Source organism: Schistocerca cancellata, chromosome 2 (assembly GCF_023864275.1).
Source record: "Schistocerca cancellata isolate TAMUIC-IGC-003103 chromosome 2, iqSchCanc2.1, whole genome shotgun sequence".
NCBI classification, from domain to species: Eukaryota; Metazoa; Arthropoda; class Insecta; order Orthoptera; family Acrididae; genus Schistocerca; species Schistocerca cancellata.
Genome location: NC_064627.1, coordinates 47654738 through 47678804, shown reverse-complemented (window position 1 = coordinate 47678804; position 24067 = coordinate 47654738). Strand labels below are relative to the sequence as shown.

The 24067-nt window shown below is 39.6% G+C and overlaps 1 protein-coding gene across 4 annotated transcripts in view; it reads right to left on the bottom strand.

Moving 5' to 3' along the window:
* LOC126161322 (PRL-1 phosphatase) overlaps window positions 1–24067 on the bottom strand; it is a 656036-nt gene continuing 631969 nt past the window's right edge. For 3 of the 4 annotated variants that reach the window (XM_049917076.1, XM_049917078.1, XM_049917077.1), the window contains 4 exons: window positions 11525–12598; window positions 8539–8670; window positions 3295–3461; window positions 1–1008 (listed from right to left, as the gene is read on the bottom strand). In XM_049917076.1, coding sequence (XP_049773033.1) covers window positions 897–1008; window positions 3295–3461; window positions 8539–8670; window positions 11525–11650 — 537 coding nt within the window. In that variant the 5' untranslated portion in view covers window positions 11651–12598 and the 3' untranslated portion in view covers window positions 1–896. Of the gene's footprint in view, window positions 1009–3294; window positions 3462–8538; window positions 8671–11524; window positions 12599–18205; window positions 18410–24067 lie in introns of those variants that run through there. The other variant, XM_049917075.1, reaches the window with a different exon arrangement.

Genomic DNA, 24067 nt, shown 5'->3' with positions numbered 1-24067 from the left:
TTATTTCCAGAAAACCAGTTTATTCGTCTCCAGTAAACAATTTACTGCACCATTGTAACAATTAAGCCAAAACCTTTTTTAACATTCAAAATAACTTCCTAATGTTAAGCACATAAGGGACAATGTTTACACAAACTGAACTGATTCCTGAAGGAAACAGCTGGAAACTTACTTATAAAAATCTGGAAATATGTAAAATACTAAAAGATTTTTTGTCTTTTAACAATATGTATAAAATTGATGTTTCTGCAAGTGTTTACCACATAAAAGGCATGCAGTTTTAATGTTACAAATCAATTGTTCTCTACTATACTACTTTTTTATGTAAATCTGACAGTCATCCATTGCAGTGCTAATTGTGAACACAAGTCATACCAATGGAACTGTATTGGATCCATTTTCATAATATTTAAACAATTCAAAATTATGACCAATGATCACTTACATATTTCAAATGTCAGCAATGTTAATACTGAAAATTTGTAGGAAAAACAATATTGCTCCACAAATATAAGTTATTTTCATCAATTCATCATAGATTTATCTCTGTTGTGAGGTGAATACAGCAGTATCTTTTACAGAAATTCTTCATTAACATACCTGGTTAAACAAACAGCACATGATTCTGGACCAGTTTCAGGGTATTTTGTATCACTTACCAGCTAACACAAAAGGAATCTAGCAGAAAGAACTGCTGTCAAGTTATGAAAGTATGCTATCTTTGATGCCTGCCAAAAGTTATTACAAACTTGTGACATTAAAATTTACATAGTATGAAACTGGTTTTAATTATTCATTCATGAGACCCATTTACAGTAAAAATAATCATCCTAAAGCACCAGCAGCACAGTGAATATAATGGTGCAATTAACTGGTTTGCTGGTGTAATTTTCTGCCTATTGCACACAGCATGTATTCCTATGACCATTCCTCAGCTTTAGACGAGACTTGGGACGGTACTTCTCTAAGTAAGCCAGCTGTTTGGCATTTATAGCTCCACGACGTTTCCTGTGAAAAGAGAATTTACAAATATTTGTTAATAAGACCGGCAGTTGTCAAATGCAATCATAAGGTAAGAGTGTTTTGGTATCTGCTAAAAAACACTTCAATTTACAACTCGCACTTGAGACTATACAACAAATCTGCTCTCTATAAATTAGTTTTAAATTTCTCAGCACATAAATAATATTCACAGATGATAAATTTCAAATCAAGTGTTTTGTGAATATGTAGTTTGTGAATTGTAGTGAATGTGTGCTTATGTTTGGAACATTTCATATTTCCACACAAATCTGTGATACCCATTTCTGCACACCACAAACCCTTGCCACAGATGTTGACATTTGATAACAGACCAGAAGCTGATTCACTCCATTGAGGGAGAATGAAGAAAAATCATAAGATAACCTACAGATTAGAAGAAAGGATTTCTCATTTTTTTTATCAAAAAATTTACTGAAAGCAAATTTCTAGTATGGACAGTAACAATGTATACCTTCAACTTTTGGACAAAGCAAGTTCATAAGATTCCAATGTTGTTGCAAAAATTGGCAACTTTTATGACTGTTCAGAAATGTAAAATTTTGTACTTCTCAAAATACAGAAATCCATTCCTTTTATTGACAAATGAAATAATCAAATAAGCCCACTCTTAGATAAAGCAAGTGGCAGACTTCAGGTCAGTCTACAAGGGAGACTATTTACAAATCACTTGTTTGTCTCTTGTTAGAATATTGCTCTAATATGTGGGATCCATACAAAACGACTAATGAGATGACATTCAGCTTCTACAAAGAGGGAGGCACAAATCACAAATTTGACTCACAACTGAACTATATGGAAATTTTTAAACATCTGAAGTGGTGTACGCTTTAAGCAGACAGCAACAATTTCGTCAAAGCCTACTTAGAAAGTTTCGCAAACCTGTATTAAGTGAAGAATCCAGAAATGTATTTCATTCCCCTCCATGTATTGATACAAAAAGGACCATGAAGATAAGATTATTCTGACGACAAGGTATTTTAGCAGTCATTCTTCCAGCACCCCATATGCTATTGAAATGGGAAAAAACCTTAACCTGTGGTACTATCACAGTAGGTACCCCCTGCCATTGACTTTGGTGTATGAAGTACATATGTAGATGCATATATCCACTAGAATAATAATAATAATAATAATAATAATAATAATAATAATAATAATTGGTATTTTAGATACAAGTTAATGGAACAGTGTCATTTTCTGTTTACTTCACATATGATTGATGTAAAGAATCCATAAAGCTATAATACAGGGTGATTCTTTGCCTAGCTAGAAACTTCATGGATTCTGGAGATGTTTGCAACAACCAGTTCAGCATACTATATCTGTCTTTACCTTCTAGTTACAATTATTTTTACTGCACCTCAAAACAATGTGTTAGGAAAGCTATCTTTCATGCAACCTGTGAAGTATCATCCTGGAGATGATAGTGTCCACTACCTGTGCTGTACGAGTTGTTGTTATCCTCAATTAACATTTAATAATGTTTAGAGTGACTAGCTAAAGCTGGGCACAAACATTTATTAAATTAACATTGCGTACAAAATTTAAGAGGGTGAAGCAAGCTGCCAATATAATAATGAACAAAACTGTATTTAAAGTGTCAGACATTAGGTTACAAACTTTTGCTCTGAGCATCTGCAGAATGAATGACTTTATAGTCAACCATACATACCCCAGAACATATCCTATCATTGACATAAATGACAGGAATTCAATTAAATTTTGTGAAACCTGTTTCATTTGAATTACTTAATTTTGTGTTAGAATACTGAACTACATAGCTATGACTATTGCAAATATGCCTGCTCATATTCCAATCTATGCAGGCTTTTACTTGCAAAGTCACTGCAAATTCCCAGGTCCCTGCAGACCTCTAACAAAATGTCACCTTGTAGTTATCTTTTCCCCAGTCCATCAAGAGACTTAAGAAAATTTTATACATTCTTGCTCTGATAATATTTGGTCTCTTGACGTAACTAACATCTGCTAATCATTTTTTTTTAAATTAGCAAGCAGGTAAGCATCGTTAGCTTTGGGCAATCACTGTATAAATCATACTGACATTCAACTCTTAATATGAAGATCAGAGGGAATCTGATTTCTTCACAAAACCATCACTTTACTACACTGACCATCTTAGACTTCCCTTTAACAGTGTAATTACGATAACCATCTCAGTTTCACCAATGCAATAAATGTAGATATAGGAAAGTGTATATTCTTATGTCTAATATTAGGATGTCAACTTACTGCCTTATGAAGTCGACGGCGTCCTCATATTTCATGCCAAGTTCCATTAAAGCCAGCGCAACCAAAACAGGTGCTCGCCCAAGTCCCGCAACACAATGTACTGCCACACAACCATCTGGATTTTCCTTGAACCTCTTCTTTAGTAGTTCAAACCATTCTTCCACAATCTGAAAAGAGAGGATAGCATTAGCAATGTTACTGCACTTCTCATTGCACACCTTTCATTTTAATAGATTGTAATTACTTCTTAACTGCTGTGGGAAAGATTAAGTGTACACTGTGCAAAGTGCTGGTAATATACTGATGATAATGAATACAAGGTCCTATTTTCAAAGCATGAAGTCTCTTCCTTCAGAGATGGGAGAATATCACAAAACACTTTGCTCTTTCTAATTATTAATTTAGAATCTTTACTTGCCATGTAGTTAGAACCTCTTTCCAATTCTGAAGGAAATTGAGATCCAGCTATCTTTGAACTTTATAATTTCTTCCTGCAGTGTCACACTGACACCCTTACTTTACATCTTCTGTATATGGGTAATTGTAATGACTCTTAACCCACTCCATTATTATAGCAAAATATTTACAGAATTCTAAATCCTTTGAATTCTTCAGTACTTTCCTCATGTAATCTTACGTTCAGTATTACCTCACACTGCCCCATACCTCACAAAAAGATAACTGTGTAATTGTTTACTTCATGCTTTTTAAATTCACAAAACTTATGTAAAATTTACACAAACATCAACTGTATAATTTCTAAATGATTGACTAAGCCAGTGGCATAAAAAGGCCTGTCAGTGAAGACAATATGAGGTATGTGGTAAATAAGTTATGCAGTTCCAAATTTTTTTTACAGTGATACAAGGGTGTACCATGAATAACATAGTAGAAATCCTCACTAGTGGGGGCTGAGTGTGGGAGCAGGGGCACATTTGACATTCGCCTTTTTACTATGGTCTTTAGTGAAAACGTATCCCAGTACAAAATTTAATGTACTTCTACTTCCTACAAGAAGGTCCTGTTCACTTTTTCTGTACGACTGACAGTTTGTGTTTAGCAAACGAATAAAGATGAAAATCTCATTTTTTGTGAAAGCTACATATAACATTGCAGGTTGCATGAAACATCAGTAGGAGTAGCTGAATCATCCACCTACATCCTTAATCACCAGCTTAATATCATTTTTCCAGCTGCAAGATTTGTGTTCCATTGACAAGCAAGCAAACACCCTCAATGGCTGTTAGTGAATGTTGTTTCTCAAACAATGAAAAATCCAGGATGGAATAACAGCGAATTAGGATAGTTCATTACTCACCACATAGACATGTTGAAAACTAGGCAAATACATTTAAAAGTAGACTTATCATTCATCCACCACTTCTCATAAATGGGCTTGTCTATTCAGCACTCCCTACATGTAGTGAGTAGCACTCTATCCTAACTAGTAAAGAATGTGGCTCTTTGATATCAGTAAACCATTTAAGTAAGTCTAAGACAATAACAACAGTGCAGCATTAATACATAGTCAAGCAATTTTAACTTCAGTCTGCTTCCAGTCCAAATTTGTGTCAAGTAAGTGAATTAATTTGAAATTTGCAACTCCAAATTCATGTCCAGAGAACTATGGGATCTGTCTAAAGCATTTGACAGCATAGATCACAAAATTCTACTTACGAAGGCTAAGCACTATTGCTTATATGGTACATATTGATGTGGCTCAAATCTAATCTAGGTGGCAGAAGGTAGTACTGAATAATTCTGCAATGACACCTGCCTGTTCTGACTGAGGCACAGTGAAATTCGGTATACCACAGGGCTCAATGCTTGGTCCCTTACTTTTGTTTTTATCAATGATCTGTCTTGGTCTGACACACAAATCACATTTTGCCCTATTTGCAGATAACCCTTTAGAGAACTCTGTGGCCCCTATATTAAAAGATGATGTATATTGGTCTGTTCTTCAATGTTAACAAGACTTGAGTCACTCAATTTCAAACTGGAAAATACCGAAGTGAACTGTGGTTACAAAGAAATTCAGAGAGTTGAGTCTTCAAAATTCTTGGGATTAACAACACACTAAACTGGTCAGTTCAGATCAACCTACGCAGATGACTAAATTCGGCAGCATTTGCCATTCACTCAATTTCACCTGCCTGTGGCTTGGAAAGCTGCTTATTTTCATTCAGTTACGACGTATGGCATCGTGTTCTGGGGAAACCAGTCACAAGCAAATAAAATCTCTGTTGCACGGAAGGGGGTCATCAGAATTGTGGGTAAAGTGCACCCTAAATGCTCTTGTAGAAATTTATTCAAACAAGTAGGAACCCTCACCATGTCATGCTAGTACATCCTTTCACTAATGTGCTTTGTGAACAATAATCATACAATTTACATAACAGTGAGTACTATGATGATTATAGAGGTAGTAAACATGATCTTCCTAAAGGCATGAAAATCTCAGCATGCTACAGGAAGGAGTAAATTATTCTAGCATAAAAGTGCACTATAAACTTCCAGTACATACGTATGTACATGCGCACACACATGCATAAACACAACTCACACACACTTGACTGCAGTCTCTGGCAGCTGAAGCCAGTAGTGTGGCTTCAGCTGCCACAGACCACAGTTGTGTGTGTGAGTTGCATTTGTTTGTGCCTGTGTGTGTTTTGATGAATGTTTTGTTGGCCGAAAGCTTATTTGTGACCGTCTTTTTGTTATGCCTATCTGCGACTCAACATCCCCACTAAAACACAGCAACCAATGTGATTACTATCTTCATGGCATTTTATGTTTTGGAACTCAACACCATTCTTCAGTCATCACATGCAGCAGGAATGTTCATCAGCACCTGCTCCAGTTTACACTGGTTGGATTCAGAAAAAAATCTTGTATTGGTCATGATTGCAATTTATTATTTCTACGGATTACTAGTTTCGGTTTAAGTTGTTAGCCATCTTCAGATTATTATGTACACAGAAAATTGACAGAAAGAAAAATAGTATGGCACAAATTGCCAATACTATCATTCCATGAAGCAAATAAACATAGCAGTACCATTTTTTTCTGTCTGCAATTACAAGCTGATAGGACACACTGTCACCAGTTTTGTGCAAGCTGCATAGCTTAATCTTACAATACAGGTCAATGAACCATTGAAACATTAAAACATTAAAGTGAAAATAAAAAAATACATTTACATCGTGAACAAGTATGAGTATTACAATGCATATCAAAAGGAAAGTTGAAACTACACAGTTCATACCCAAGACTAAGAGATTGTGATGTAATGTTACACAGTGGATGTGACCATCTCAACATGTGCAGAATATGATCATTAACACACTATGTTTCTCTAGAGATATTGCATCAGAAAACAATACATAATTTTCACCGAGTTATATGAAGATGTCGTACCCTCTGTGCTAGTACTGTATTACATGGATTCCACACATGAAGCATGAACAACACCGTTTATATAATGAGTTACTGTGACCTGTAGCATCTAACAACAAGGAAAGTTCCTGTATCGTAACAGGCAAGACACGTAACTATGTCATGCATCAGTGTTTAGAAGCAAGCAACGTTTTACCAGGAGACACTACTTGTATATTAATTGAATCAGAAAAACTATGAACTGCAGCAATATGAATAAAAATTATTTTGATAGTGACAGATATGAGAACTTCATACAGTTAAAAGTCAGTTTCCTAATTGCCACACAGTGGCAAATGTATTTTAAAGTACCAATAACACCACTTCTATAATATCTACAATAGTATGTAATAGAAGTTGTGTAACCAAAAATATTCAGGTATAGAAAAATACGTAATCTATGAAAGTGTAAAATAAACATTAACCTCACAGTAACTTGTCCCATAGTAAGAAGATCCCACAAGAAGTTCAGAAGTGTGTGTTTTCTGCATCACCATTGTTAGCAACAGTGGCCAATGATAAACTTTTGCAGGAAACAACACCTACTCAACCGTTATACATCAACACATAATCATAACAAACATTTTTTATGTTTTAATCACATTGTCTAGGTACTTGTTATAGATATGTATAAAAATCTAAAGAATACTATGTGGAAGCAATGCACTTACAGATGGTAAGTCTTAAGCAGCTTGTGTAAAATCTGATTCTAGGATACAGAACCAATTGTTAATTAATAAAGGAAAGACACACAAACCCTAGTGAACAACTATGACAAATGGTATGAACACAATGTTTCATTGAGCTCTACAGTAAGTTTTGAATGTTGGGCTCCATAAGGTTCCATTTCTGTGCAGTGACCGTGCAGTATAAAATTATAAAGAATGTAGCGACCAGTCGCAGAAACATAACACATTTATCTTGTTGCAAATCGATTTCAACTGATACCAGTCATCATCGGTCCATTTTTCTAACCAACATATGCCATAAGTAGAAGTATTGTCCTTGGCAGATTCCTATCATTTCTATTGTGTTAGAAATCTGCCAAGGATGGTACTTCTACATATGGCATGTATCTGTTAGAAAAATGCACCGATGATGAGATATCAGTCGAAATCGATTTGCAACAAGATAAATAAGTTATGTTTCTGCATGTGGTTGCTACATTCTTTGTAATTTTAGAACCCTACAGTAAGATCAAGCTATGCATCTTGCACAAAATTTATGACTGTGTCCTATAGGTTGGTGATTGTACACAGATTTTTTTTTTTTTTTTTTTTTACTGCATCTTGTGGTGCGTATTTTTAAATTATGGAACTATTCACTGAACCCTCTGCCAGGCGCTTCAGTTTGAATAGCAGAGTAATCACGTAGATGTAGATGTATTGTACTGGCATTTTGCACCATACGATTTTAACTTATATGCAATTTTGTGTACAACTGCAGATCTAAAGATGGCAATAACTTAATCTAAAACTAATAATCAATAAATATAATAAATTATGATCTTTGACGAAGGGTCCTCTGTGAATCCAATAAATGTAGACAGTTACAGATCACTTGTCTCCGATTTGAGCATTTCAAGTGACAACCTGCTCCAGTTTTCATTGGTTCTTATGCAATGAACATTTGTGATCTATATCAGTGACAAAAATAATGATTCCTAGCAAACAAAAAATGAGATTCATTTCAAGGTTATGTGGTCCGACCTGTTTTCTGTTCCTTTGATAAAAATCAGTAGCAATAGAAAAACTAGCTTATTCTGTACTTTAGAAGAATGCTTTTATACTGGAGCTATTCACATACCTGTATTGGGGGTGGAGTTCCATCATCAAATTCCAGGTCAGTTACATTGATTCCTTCATTCTGCAACTCTTCAATTTTGTAACTTGGTTCACAAACCCTCACAACATCTTTTACATTGTGTTTTTTCAGCTCCTGCAACATGTTTTCCAAGTACAACATCAGAATCAGTTCTAACTTACAATCAGTAAACCTGCTTCTCTCTTACAAAGAGAGGGCAGGGTTCATTAACAATACATTCAGGACACTGAATTCTTTTATGCTACGAATAGAAACACCTAAAATAGAAAAGAATACTCCTAGCTGTTTGAACTACAAATTGTGCCTTCAGTGAGGAAAAAGGATTTGTTGGGAAAGGTCAGAAAATAGGGGGGGGGGGGGTCTGGTGGAGGGAATGTCAAGTGTGTCAGACAGTTAGGGGGTCAGGCCCCATCTGTTGAGATGTTGATAACTTCAGCAGGGGTGGGGGGGGACCTGACCCCTCCCTCATCCTCACAATAGACAAGTCCTGGAGTCCCCCTTCTAGCCTTCCCTACTGCCTCCATAAGTAAGCAACTTTTAGATGCTGAAGTTAATAGAGGTGTTACTTTATATTTCAAGAGTGTCAGCAGAAATAGGAACTGTATGTCCCAAAGGTGAGTGACAGGCACATTTTTGCTTTTATTTTAAACAGATTTGTGCTATGTGTTTTTACAGTTAAGTAACATTTGTATTAATGTATGTAAAATTCAAGGAGACATTTAGTATTTTTATGAACTGCACAAAAGGGCAGAGTTTTTAACATCTGACCAGCAGTCCCCTACGTATATTCTATACCTTTATATGAACAAATAATGAAACCCAAAGTATTCCTTAATGTGTTCTTATATAAATCATGCACAAACACTAAGGTTAACGTTCATCAATATGGTAGTAACAGGATTTCGTTATGGTTGTTAACAATGCACAATATTTATTTACCAAAATATTGTTTTCACTTATGATGCACTGTAATTATTCAGAGTTTTTGTCATACACTGTTACACGAAGTCAATTCAATTTTAGTTCTCTCTTGTAAAAGTTATTTCTATAATTCACACAATGAAAAGGGAATGCAGACTTTCTTGATAACAGAGTTGTAACATAGCTCAAGTATCAGATAACTCGAGGCAAACATTGGAAGTGCCTCAATGGTTGGATGGTTTAAGGGACTGAAGCAGTGGTATCTTAAGTCCCTTCGTGAAGGGTTTGTTCACCTGGAGGCAATAACTTCCACCAGGAGTATGCCCAAATGAACAAAGTATGACAGTGCAAACACACGGAACTAAAGGCAATCCTGATCCAGAGCTGAAAAACAATTTATAAAAGTATATGGATTGGATTAGTATGTAGGTTAGAGCAGACAAGTATACTCCCAGGGCTCAGCAGTGCCAAGAGAAACACCTTCCACATCCAACCCCCACTAACATGAGTAAGGGGAAATACAACTACAGAGTAAAGAATGCTTTCTAGCCAAGAGGTTCACAACAATAAAAGGGGAAAGTTAATATAACAAGATGAGAGAAATAGTTAAGACCACACACAGGCGTCCCCTGAAGCTGTGCATACAAAGGGCGTAACCCTCCCATGACCATCGCACCCTCTATCCATCGTTGGCGAAGTGTGATAGAGGATAGCACCCATGAATCAACTGAGTGCTATTACTGAAATGGGGAAATGAAGTGGCAGAAAAACAGGCAAACCTCCCAACAGAAATTAGAATAGAGGGAAGGAAGGATGGCTGAGACAGCAGTGAAGGAGATTAGTTGAGGATATTGCCTGGAGAAGAAGAAAAAATGCACTGCAGTGATACAAAAATAATGTGTACCAATAGTTATATTGAGCTAAATAATAGAAAATTAGTCTAGTTCTGCAGTGCATGAAGCACCAGTTAAGTTGGCTGCTTAGCAAATAGTAACTGCAATTTCCTGCTGAGAATGAATGGCTCTGAAACAACCACCTTCGATTCCATACAGAGTAATAGGTGCTCCAATAGCCTATCACGCGTGAAGCATGGAACTGCTAATTGCCCTATACTAACTAAACCAGTGCTTCAGACACACAGCTTTCAGTTAACACAATAATATTTGGTCCAAAAGCAGAATAATGATATGAAAAACAATAAGCAGGTAGTCGGAAGAAAACTGCAATTATGTCTTTTGTGTCTGGAAAATATTTCAGCCTCTTCCAATGACAGGTAACTGGCTTCAAATGTAGAAGCTGTTCATTTGATGCAACACTGAAGCACACTGCACCAATACTGGCTAAGTGTTAATGGATCTTAACTCTAACAAATCAAGTAACCCAGATGTCACAAAGTTCATAGATGGCATGGAAGGGAAATTACATGCTTGTCTGAAAGTGATTGTTCACAACCCATCTACAAACTTTGCAAAGTACTGCTCTTGTGAACAGATATCAATATGGAGTTAATTAGTGCAAATTAAGTATGGAAATAGCTGCAGATCTGCATTAACTACACGAGACAAATCTGAATTCTCAGATGCCAAAATTCACCATAAGAATCAAAATTGCAAGAACGGCTTTTCAGTCGAAATTGACGACACAATGCAACAAGTAGACATTCTTCCCATACTCCACCCATAGATTCCACAACACGCCTAAAATGAGCAACAATGAAAACTTATCAGTTACCTCAAACTTACACATTGTACACACACAGCTATGGATGTACAACTGATTAGAGAACAAGCACATAATGCAGTTCAAATTATTATAGCTAATGGTCTTCTACCACAACCATGGTACAGTCTTAATACTTTTTCACTGCTATTGAGTAGCTCATCTATATAGTGAACTGCATTCCTCAAATCTATTTCATTAGATAAAGGAACATTATAAATGGCTTTTAAAAGTAAAAATCAGAGAGTGAAGAGAATTTGATGGCCTTTTGAATGTCACAAGATAAGTAATCATAAGAATCCAAGGTTCTTTTTATCAGTACACTCACCTGTATATAGCTCTGTATGTTCTGATCAGTTGGCCGGTCGGTGATGAGGAATTTCATGTTCTTGTATTCGATCTCACAGGGAGCTGGCCGATTATCCTTGAGACGCATGTTGGCACTCACTGACATTTCACACCAACAGTAACGGAGATTTGAAGAATGAATAAGCAAACAAAAAAGTCAGTTAAAAGCCTAGCCTCTGTACACTGTACTAATGTTCAAAATTTCACTCAAAAATTAAGGGCTGAATGCACTGAAGTTTTTGAATATTTTAAATGGCAGGCAGCAGAAAGCTAAAACAAGTAGTCAAAGTCTTCACAAAGCATGTGCTGATACTGTTGTGACAGATTTCAACTATCCCAGTACACTTCTGAATGAAAGCGGAAAAAAAAAATTGAAGCACTTTATGTGGCAGCTCACTTGCTAATGGGATAAACTGAAGCAAATCAGAATATATAGATATTTCACCTGTGTGGTGCACAAACTGGGACTCTGGAAAACACTTAAATTAAGAAACAGAATTTCACTATACAACACACACAGCAGTCCTCTTTTACACCACCAATAACAAAATAGATCATATATATTTTGGATATACACACACGCACAAAAATCGCACAATTTCTAGATGTTTGAACACGCACCGAACTTGGCAACCTGATGGGCCCGGAAAATAAGCCACACTCTGTTCTTTTGGTAACTCCGTCTCCCCTTTTTCCAGCACTGGTCTCTAAGACCCTGATGGTAAACCGACTCCACTATTTAAACCAGTCCTATTCCTATCGTTTTCACTGTGATGACACCTCCAGATGGAATCAGATTTAATGCACCAACTTCAGCCCATTGATAAAAGTTAACAAAGGTGAGTTTTCTTCCAACAGGGCTCACCAGATAGCGTTGACGGTGCGGTTTCCTTATGCTGGTTGATACTAAACAGTGGAATGGGAGAAATTAAACTGTGGCTTGTTTCCACCAAACGCCTCTCACACAATTGTCAGTTTATTTGTGCTGAGCCTGGCAGTATTCTCCGCTATCCAACTGGAACTCCATGAATGTGAGCACGATCTCACCACGAAACTGCAAAGAAATAAAAATGAAATTATTAGATAATAATTGGTCCAATGATGAAAGTGAGAATCACCACTGAAGCAAAGCCTCTACACTACTCTGGTCACATAGTAACATATTAAAGATACTACACACCTACAATTGAAGAATAAGTGTCATTCTTACTATAACCAGTGCTATTTCCTTGGTCATACACACTTATAATTTGGGATGAATTGTCAACTTCAGAACAAAATGTACTTATGTCAAAGATTGTAACAATGAAAAATCACATAGTAATTTACAAATGCAGTCTTACAGAAATATATTCTGCTGGACAGTTTTCAATAATGCATGATGCCTGTATGAGCACGTGCTGTGCCTCCTGCAACCTGTATGCAGAAAACAAGCTACTTATGTTCACATTTGTCTTGCACCTTTGCTTGACTGCCTTAGCATGACACTAAAACAGTTCAGAGAAGGTGCTTCTTGTATATATGGGAACATTTACTTCTCATTCAAAGCACCTTTGGACCACTAAAATTCACACTACTAACTATACTTGACAGTACACTGAAGTGTTTACAGTTTATGGCAAATGATCAGTGAAGCTCCTGAAATCTTTAGAATGAAAACACATTAATGTCTCTTATGAGTTAACAAGAGCTGTTTACTATTGGTTTATTTCAGATACACATTTGTCAATGTATTTATATTTTTGTCTCTTGCAAATGGTTAACCTGATGACATGACAACAAGAGATGAAAACAGTATTGAGATGATAAAAACTGTCAAAATTTAGTACAGCTCAGATGTAATGAGCATGTGCTGAAGCTTCATGTTAAAATTTTGTCAAAATCTGAGCATGTACTTCAACATTTTTGTGTACGTGGATGACACAGCTAGAGACTTGTGGGAAGTTTGCTGTTTGGCATAAATCTATCTAATGATTAGTATCTGTCCCCATTTGTAACTCCCATACCTGTAGTCAAGTGCTAAGTGTAATACATTATTTACCTGTTTATCAGTGGCAGACCAGGGCCTCCAAGACCCTCCACTTACATTAGATGAAACATGTTGCGAAGTGCAGCAACATCTATGTCGTCACACTTTGAAGTTTTTGTAGTTTATGTATAATATATATTTATAATATGCACCAAAATATGAGAGATTTGCCTGTTATCTAATGAACCTCTTCTTTAGCTATCTTGTAACTTTAATTTTCACAATTGTGTTCAATATCAAATCAATGTAGACACTGGACTATGTTAAGGACTTCTACCATAACCTTTGTTCAGCATTCACATCCGTTTGCTTCACAATGCTACAATCACATTTTCACCTCCGAACCCAAAATAGACTTCGGGGTAAGATACAGCTCTACATCAACTCGGCCAAGGTTTCAGGGTGAGAGGGAGAAGCACCATCATATCTAGACAAAAGTCGGCAATGTACTTCTGTGCAACATTTATTGGTGACACGGGGGAGGACGTTGAAGTTACAATGTAATGCAAGTAGTGTTTTATGGTATTTGTGTTTAGCAACAAGAGTGAATTTTGTAGTAACTCAGTTCATGATTACAAAACTAGAATTGGAAATATTTTCCATATAGTGTATGCACTCTATAGTCTTTAGAATGGACTTATCTATTCTGGTGTGGGAGTCTAATATTGCTAGTGGGTATCAGACAGGATATTAAAGAAAATCAAATATTCAGAAAGTAAAGCAGTACTTCAAAGGCCTCTTACAATTTATCTGAATACTTTGAAGAATGTAAATCCCACGTACCTATTAATATAGATATTAGATAAACCCTCACTTTGCCAGTCTATTTACAGCTGGTTGTGGTGTGTGTAAAATTACATTAAGGCTTTGTTTGAAATATCAGAGAAAAACAGTTTAGTAGTGTAAGAGGAGCAGTGGCCCGTTTCCTTCAAAAGAGCTGTGTCTCTGCTTACAGACATACTGGTGCAGTATATACAGTCGTCTAGAATTAACAGTCTTTACTTTGAACAGACTAGCACTTGTAGTATTTTGTTTCTAGCATAGAGAGTGTGAATTTTTATTGTCCCATAACATACAGAGTTAATCACAAGATTTAGGGTACAGGGGACTGATCAATACTGTAATTAGAATTTGTGTGTATTACAGGAACAATAATTAATAATTTGTAATTTACAGAGACTGTGTGTAGCCTAACAGTGTTTCTGTAAAAAGAGAGAATAATTATTGCCATCATTTACGAGACATAAAACTTCTAAGCATAATTAAAATAACATTTCCAGCACTTGGTTCTTGCTCATATTGTCAAGACAGGATATAAAATGTAGACTGGCAGTGGCAAGGAAAGCGTTTCTGAAGAAGAGAAATTTGTTATCAAGTATAGATTTAAGTGTCAGGAAGTCGTTTCTGAAAGTATTTGTATGGAGTGTAGCCATGAATGGAAGTGAAACATGGACGATAAATAGTTTGGACAAGAAGAGAATAGAAGCTTTCGAAATGTGGTGCTACAGAAGAATGCTGAAGGTTAGATGGGTAGATCACATAACTAATGAGGAGGTATTGAATAGAATTGGGGAGAAGAGGAGTTTGTGGCACAGCTTGACTAGAAGAAGGGATCGGTGGGTAGGACATGTTCTGAGGCGTCAGGGGATCACAAAATTAGCATTGGAGGGCAGCATGGAGGGTAAAAATCGTAGAAGCAGACCAAGAGATGGGTACACTAAGCAGATTCAGAAGGATGTAGGTTGCAATAAGTACTGGAAGATGACACTAGCAGAGGATAGAGTAGCATGGAGAGCTGCACAAACCAGTCTCAGGACTGAAGACCACAACAACAACAAACAACAATCATTAAGAAATTCTTCTAAGGAATAACAATATTCGTTTTTGCTTTAGTTGACCATCTCCATGCTGCTTTTTTTTTTTTTTTTTTTTTTTTTTTTTTAGAATGTCGTGAATTTTCATGCCGATGTAATCTGGGGTTTGTGTAACAGTTTTAATATATGAGTGGAGCACATGAAAGTCTCCTTGTTCCTTATACTGTATCGATGTTTGAAGTTTTTGTCTATGAATAACTTGGCGTTTCAAATACAAAAATCATCAGTCGAGAACAATTTTAAAGTAGCAGCCAATAGGGGAAGCTTCTGCCTGTTAGTGTGTAACTAGACTCTTCCCAAGTCGCTGCACGTATTTTGAGAACACGATACACGCGCGAATGAATGAACAGGTGAGTGAATGGCGAGTACTTTGCATACTGCATGTTTAGCGATAGTCAGACCTCACTTTCGTCCCACGCGTGCCTCGGTGGTGGACTTTGCTGAAAATTACGCACGGAACTTTGTTTGCGCTATGCATATTCAATTTGATTACGTTAGGAGTTGTCTAGCGTTAATGATTAAATACTGATGTTCAATACGGCACCGAAGTGGATCTCGTGTGTGTGTGTGTGTGTGTGTGTGTGTGTGTGTGTGTGTGTGTGTGTGTGTGTGGTGTGTGTGTGTGTGTATTTTTTTCACGGGTAGTAACTCGTCAAACGAATAGAGGAAAGTGATAAACGATCTCAAATCAGCGAGACCGTATCGTAGTCTCAAATTATGATGTTCAACGAAGAAGTTCGACCACTAGCTGTGGAAGTGTATCGGCAGGCAACCCACGGTCCGTCGCAAGTTAGGGAAAAGCGGAACTTGCAAAAGTAGTGCAGTCTATGATGACCACGGGCCGGAACGAAGCGAGCCCGTCAGAGTGGGCAGGCTGGGCCGGCGGGCGGCGCGCTGAGCCGAGTCGGGCCGGGCGAAGCGCCGGCCTCGGCTATTGATCGGGCCGCCCCGGGCCCTGCGAGCGACCCACGGCCGCCCCCTGCACGTGTCGCCACGTGTTGAGTAGGCGCGCTGCTCCCGCGCCGAGCCGAGCCGGGCAAGCCACAAGGTCGTACCGCACGCCAAGTGGCACACCGGAAATCCGTCACACGCAGTCTTACCGATCCGTCTGCTAACTGTCGCACTGCACACGAACTATGCTAGGTAGCTACGACCCGCAGCACCGCGGGACAGCGCGTACAGGGGCACATACTGTGTGTCCCTTGGGAGTCAGTAGCCGTGCTGGAATGTATGAACAGACGATACTTCCACCGAGACTTCGAATATCAAGATAAAGAGTTATATTCGTAACAGGAACTTCACGAGAGAGTTTCGCTAGTCTCATCACATAATCGTATGGCAATTGTGTGCTGTAAAGTCGAAAGGCAACGCAGATATACCACGTTACCACCACCTATTATATAAACCAACAGATAAGATGCCCCCAAACAAAACACACACACACACACACACACACACACACACACACACACACACACACACAGAACTGTACGATATTGCAATGCCTGCGTTCCGAATTAAGCTGCAATGTTCCTCCGGACAGCCTTGCAACCCGAAGAAACACACTGCGGCGACTACAACTGTTACGAAATACATGAAATGTATTCGCAGTTTGGGTCTAGCCGTGGATTCGGAAATCCAGTTTAGAGTCCTGGTCCGGCAAAACATTTTCACTGTCATTCCATTATACGGATGATGGTTGTCCATATTCGCAACTCCGAATACATTCCATGTATATTGTGAACTATTTGCTGGTTCTCTACGTGATGCCCACACCTGTCTAATTTCCACTGCCATAGATCAACTTCCTAAATAGGCAGCCGGCGACGACACGAGTGGCCGGAAAGAGAGAACACACCAGTGGTGTGTTTGAGACATCAAAGCCGGCACACAAAATGCTCAAGATAGCTCCAAACTACTTAACGCTTTTCCACGGACGGACAACGGCTCCGGCGATCCAACGACCATGGCAGGAAAGCCGTACCAACATTTTAACTCTTGCTAATAGAAGCACACTTTTTAACTGACAAATTAGCTACGGAAGGCAAAGGCGATGCCCGAACGCCTCATTAGTCGGCCTGTAACGCTGCACACTGCCCAAGGCCGCTTCCCAGGAACGCTAGAAGCAGAGGGGCAAATAACGGGAACACCCGCCGCCAGATAAGAACGGCAAACAGTATCATTCAACGGCGCGCCACGGCGGCCGAACTAGTTCCGCTGTAGGAGCGCTCAACAGGTATGACGAGCTACAGTAGTGGCTGAAGCAAATATTTGGCCGTGCGTGAGGCGTGTCATGAATGGGAGGAGAAAAGAAGAAGGACGGGGAGTGGGGGGGGGGGATTTCCTGCTCAACAGCTGCCTGGTTATTGCAACAGAAAAAAAAAATGTATGTACAGAATTCCAATTTCACGGCGTTCGAATATTGCTGAAACAATATTCCATGAGATCTTAACGAGAACCTGGAATATTACTACGGATGAGAGTACCGGTAATGAAAAACTTAAAACAATTGGCTAAATGTGTCTTGTATAGTATGACTGCAACCAGGATAAAGGTGAAGGATGGTCCGTGTCAATAACCTCGTTCAAGGAAGTTTGTATCTCTGACTACTACGGATCAGGGCGTGGTCGGGCGAATCCCCCTAAAGATCCTTTCTATACGCAGGAAAGTAACAAGACTACACGTTTGCGGAACCTGACAAACGCTGGCGCGAGAGTGTTCTGCCCGAAGTAGCTACGGCTGCAGCGGCTAGTACTACCTGTTGGTCTGCGCAGAGACGGCCTCCTCCTGCGGCCTCAGAATCCACCATGGAAGACGAAGACGACGCTCCTGCCGCTGACCGCTCAAGCCTCATCACATGCCTGCTCGCCTTCCGCCCCTCGTCTGTCTCCGCAACCGCCGACACCTCTACCACCATCCACACTCGGCAAGGCCAGCCACCCTACTGACGGACACGGCGGACTACTGCCGCCAGCCTCGCCCTGCCTGCGTCACGGGGCCGCCGGCTGCCCCCTCCACCTCCCGCCGGCCCCCCACCACCGGACACACGGGCTAGCGCCGCCGCCTCGTCCCTGCTCCCCGCGCCCGGCGCGCGGACCTACCAACCTGACGGCGCTAAACTGCACTAAATATACGCCGTCGAGCTCTTACCAGTGTCCTGGCCCAAGGCCAAGAGGCCGATCCGGGGACCGATCGTCTACATTTAGACGCTACATGCACACTACTTCTCTGCCTGCCTCTTTTCAGCCGACAGCACTGTCACCCTTTCGACGAAACTAAGCTCGCTGCATGTTAGCAGGAAAAACCGAGCTCGCGTGACATGGAAAAATGCGTTTCTCTTATCTTCTCGAAAAGTCGCAAACATTCCAACTGCTGCTTAAAATGCGCGATGAGTTACCATACTTCGTCACTAAGCGTGGGAAAATACATGGTAATATATCCTCATACTATAAGCACCACCACTACACTTTGCTCACAAGTGGTATCATTTGAACGAACGTTACTGTGTCAACAACGAAATACAGAATAATTTGCCTAACATGTCTACTAACCTTTCGGCTTCGAAATCGATAACAGATAAGTGCAAATAATAATGGCTTGAGGTTGATTTCGGTGGATAAATAACTGTACAAAGCTATTCGCTTTAGACAGATGTATACAGACTCCTACACCCATAATATTTGCCGGGCCATCTAACAAAGTCCCAGAGGAACTTCCACACGCGCAAAGTCGCTACACAGTATAAAATTTGAAATGCAATCACACCACAGCGCGTAACTATGCATGCAATCTTAAAAACGGTTCGCACAGTCAAGGGCGAGCCTCAAACACATAAAAAACATACTATCCGCATATACGAACTACTAAAAGTTATTGACTTCACGTTAAATACTTTGTAAATTTTAGGAGTAAACGGCGACAATCTCTAAGCTTAGGGTTTGAAGTCTAACTCCCTGAAAGCATCCATGCCACACTTTTGTGCGGTTTATGATCGATTTGAATATCAAGTGTATAAAGAGTTACGTTAAATTACCTACAGAAACATGAGGTTTCAGCAAGCGTCTCATTCAGATGCTGAAGAATTTCTTTTTATGCACAAATCGCTTACATATTTTCGAGAAATTGTCGTGCGGAAGGCAACTGCAATGCTATCAGAGGACGCGCTTTATCGCGCTCGGACCCAGTTTCCGATTACAGGGGTTTTGCAGAATTGGCAGACCTGTTGACGTCATCGATTGAGCAGCTAATGACGTCACGTCTGCGTCACCGAAAGCGTGACGTCACACAGTGGTACCAACCAACTCCTGTCCCGGGATCGATCCTCTTGAACCGCGCCGACGATTCCTTCCTTTGCTGCTCGCGTGACGTCACAGGCGGAGTCTGAGCTTAAAAATAGCATCCCTGGAAGGAGGTGGAGGCGCGATCCATTACTGGGAGACCAAAATAAATGACGGCGGCCCGCGAAACGGGGTCAGTGAACAGGATGGCGAAGTATGTGTCGCAACAGGGCTGCTCACAACACAGCAACTTAACTAGGTGCACAACGCTCAGCGTCGCTGTATCTCGCAGTGGTTAATGTTTTCAAAAAAAACTTGGCCTAGCAGTGAGAATAGGGTACTCTTGTAGGGGAATTGCGTTGGTAAAGACAACAATATCCAACCTCCGAAACATTTTTCACGAATTCATCAGCTCCACTTAACTTCGATGTACAAAATGCGTTCTGCAGATGTACCGAACTTTTTCACCACGTAAGGCGTGAAATTTTCCGCAGCATTCATTTGCTATTGCTTGACATAGTGGTGTGTGACGATAGTTACTGTGGATGACAAAAAATTTGGACAACCTGTAAAATTGTCGCAATTTAATCATTGCCCCAAACAAACTTCGCGGCGGTTAAATCTTATTTGATGTTATGAAACGGGAATGAGTGTATAGGTTCGCTAAAACACTAATTTTGGGGAAACATAGATGAAAAAATCAATTGTTGTAGCGGTTTTATGGAAGGCAACCTTCGAAAAAAGTTACACGTTGAATGAGAAACTAAACTACCTTAACTGAAAACTTCTTTGGGTTGCGAAGAAAGACAGCAACAATCCAAAGGAATCAATTCCTGTATGCCAGCAGATTTATGAGTATTACGAGACCTATTTCCAGACGCATTTGGCGATAATGTATGTACGTGATTAAGATGCGCGTCAGATAGTAGTGCTGTTTGAACCTTAAAGAAGCTTACCTTGCATTCTAGAAATAAATTAACCTAAATCTGACTGGTCCGAATTCTAGGTTTCGGTGGATGGCGCAGAACATTTTGACCGCTCAGCTCTCAATAAACGTATAGCTGATTTTAGCCCAAAGAATTATCTAGTTCGCTGTGTGAAGCAGTAAATAATACAGTCAAATTCAGGCAGCAACAATATCCTTCAAACAGAATGGTTTCACAGTATGATCTGGCGGTACGAAGATCCATCGGCACATAGTGACGGATGAACGAAGTATCAATCTGGAAACCTGTCGGAATTCAGAGTGATATTTGTAATGGGTTTTCCAGCGCATTGGTGAAATAGCTAATGCTTGTCAAATTCTGTGAAGAGCCTTCAATGGTGTTTTTTAACAGAACTGACTACATGTATCCAGACAATTTCGCCTGCTGGCAAGACTTGCGTCTCTATCGGAAAGGAGGCATACATACCTTAAACGACAAAAAAAAAAAACTCTAGTAGTTTAGATATTTTAGTTTCACAAACTCTCCCACTAATATTTCAAAACGTCCGGCTGCTTCCCTTCGCCGTTAAGATTTTCATGATCTCTTGATACAGCACAACTAATCTGGAATACACAAAATGCATTATTTATTCGTTTTTACGTTCTTTGACAACTCCGTGTCCCTGTTCGTAACAAGAGCGATATACTGAAATGTTTGGGACAACAGCTGGCGTAACATTTTACCACGGCTACGAAGCTGGAAGTATTGGTGTTTTTATACAAACGGAGCGAATAGAAAGGCCGAAGACAGGCAACAATCTCGTCGTTGCGGGATCTGGTGGAACGTCCGAAAGTGGACTTCACGCTGAGGTAAGATCAGTAATGAGTCAACTTGTCTCAGGAGATGTGAAGAAATCTGAGTAGCAACGAATGACAATATTTGTGAAAAGATAGTCGACCAAATTAGGATAAAATTTGAACACAAGCACGTCGAAAGCAACGCGGAAGTCATGTGGGGTGACTGTTCACAGTACAGGCTGCGTGGTTGACAAATGATAGGCAACATAGGCCCTCGTTCCTGATTAGCTGCGTAGAGTTCCGGTGTGCTGTTACCTAGTCGACCTGAAAATGGTGGCTCTATACGTACGGTTTCAAGGTTCTGAAAGGTTAAAACCAATAGGAATGGCGACAAAACTAGGATTTCGAATGTACCGAGCACCTTGTTTGAAGCGGATTAAAGAATGAAATCTATGAAGAGATGAAAAAATCTACGAGGAAATTGACACTGAAATTACTCGGGAAAGAACACATGGTATAACACGAAGTCAATATTTCCAGAAATGGATGCATCTGCCTCCATGGGCAAATTGCCGAATAGTTGCCTATTTTGCCACAAACCGACAGCTATAGTGCTATAGAACTGGAAGCATCGGAAAGTTCTCTCGTGGAGAGAGAGAGAGAGAGAGAGAGAGAGAGAGAGAGAGAGAGAGACCGCAACTTCCACTATTTACCGCTATTCACAATCAACGGTGTCCACTAATGGCCTATGTGTCACCTCTCCGCGGTGTGCCGTTTCTATTTGTCCTTTGGCATCTTCTTGTTTACCCACATTCTACGAGGGTTACACATCAACCCTACGCTACCACACCATGTTTACCCCTTCTGACTCAGCATACCGTAGAGTTCTCGCGAAATTTGCTGTGAGGAACTCGTGCGGAAATTGCCACGTGTTATCTTAGTAAGGTATTCTTTGGTATATCCTACATCATCTGACAGTCGGCCATCCCCTTCCTGAAGATTATCAGTTATTCTTATTTTTCTCGATTCTGTACTGCTGCCAGTTATCAGAAAGAGTATCAGTCATTTAATTCTTCCGTGTGTTATGGGACACACATGTACGCTACAGTAATATGCAGTTTTGAGCTTAAGGACGTTCATATCCCGCATCTGTCTACTGCTCTAATATAGAGAAAAGCTTTCGGAACTTGGAGATGCGGTGGATTTTAGTTGGTGAAGTGTGTATTTCACGAAAATCCTATCAAATCACCACCTTCGTTCAAAGAGTGTCGCAAGTAACTGAGTTTTCTCATACATCATAGACGTCGTACGAACCGTTCCAATTCCCCACATTAACTCTCTTCGTTTTACATGAGGGTGTATTGGGACGCACATGCACCAAAAAACTTCACATCATTTAGAAAACATTGGTATGGCACATGTCAAACCCACTTTTAATTCTATGTTGAAAACTGGTAGAGGGTATTTTACATATTTCATTGCCACGAGAATAAATGTGATTTGGTATTGATTTGTTATACGTTTTCCACATTTGCGAGTCTTAAAATCATTTACGAACAGAAATATAGCTTTAAAAATTCTAGGTTCACATGAAAAAACGGGCCTAGTTAGGTTCACGGGGCGTATGTCCCACTTCAGTGTCATGTGAAAGTGTATAATGCGTCGTTAAAGAAGACCGTTTTTGACCTTTTATTTTTCAAATATATGAAAAATGAATTTTGCCCTCGAAATAGGCCAAGTGAATTAATTGTTTACTAACAGCGTGATAAGAATCACAACCAAGGAAATGGAAACTTCAAAAAATTTAAAGGCCCGAAAAAAAATAGTGCTAATATTTTAATCGGTTCCTAAAGTAACAAGAATATGGAATGTTTGGCTCTGAAAACGAGCGAAATAGAAATTAGTTTCGCCACGTGTTTCTGCAGCACCGAATACAATGCTCGGCATAGGAAGATACTTGATATTAACGTCCCTTGCAAATGCACGCCATTGGAGACGAAACCACGTTCGTATTGGGACAAGGGGCGAATGAAAATATTTGCTAGCTTCCATCTGATTACTGAAACCACTCGAAGGCCAAATCAGGAAGCCTAAATAGAGATTTGAATCGTGCTCTTTCCGAGTCCAGTGCCTGAAATACTCAGGCGCCTGTCCCTGTCATTCAGGGAGAGGACAGAACTCACGCAGATGGAAAAATCAGCAGACGAGCTCCAGCAGGAACACTCCATGTTCCACGCATATCGGACCTGGCAGCGAGAGGGCCATTTTTATCATCTCGTGATAACGAAACACGATCTCGTACGAGCTTGCGTCGAAATCGAGATTCCTTTACCACACCGTCCAAGATTTACATCTGCCACAGCTGAACTTAACCTCGGGAGAAATATCCAAATGCTTTTTAGCGCAGTATTCTAACGTCCAGGAATCTATGGGATGGCATGGACCCCAGCTAAGTTGTGTCTGCGCTCGTTAGTCGTGCTGCTTTAGGGCTAGCTTGGAGGTCGATGAATTTAGTGTGTGGTTATCCAACTTTTGCTTAAGTGAATTTTGCGTTTCGTCTAGCAGCATCAATTATCTCCTTGTTCATCGTTTCAGTAGTTTATCAACATGTACCATTCGC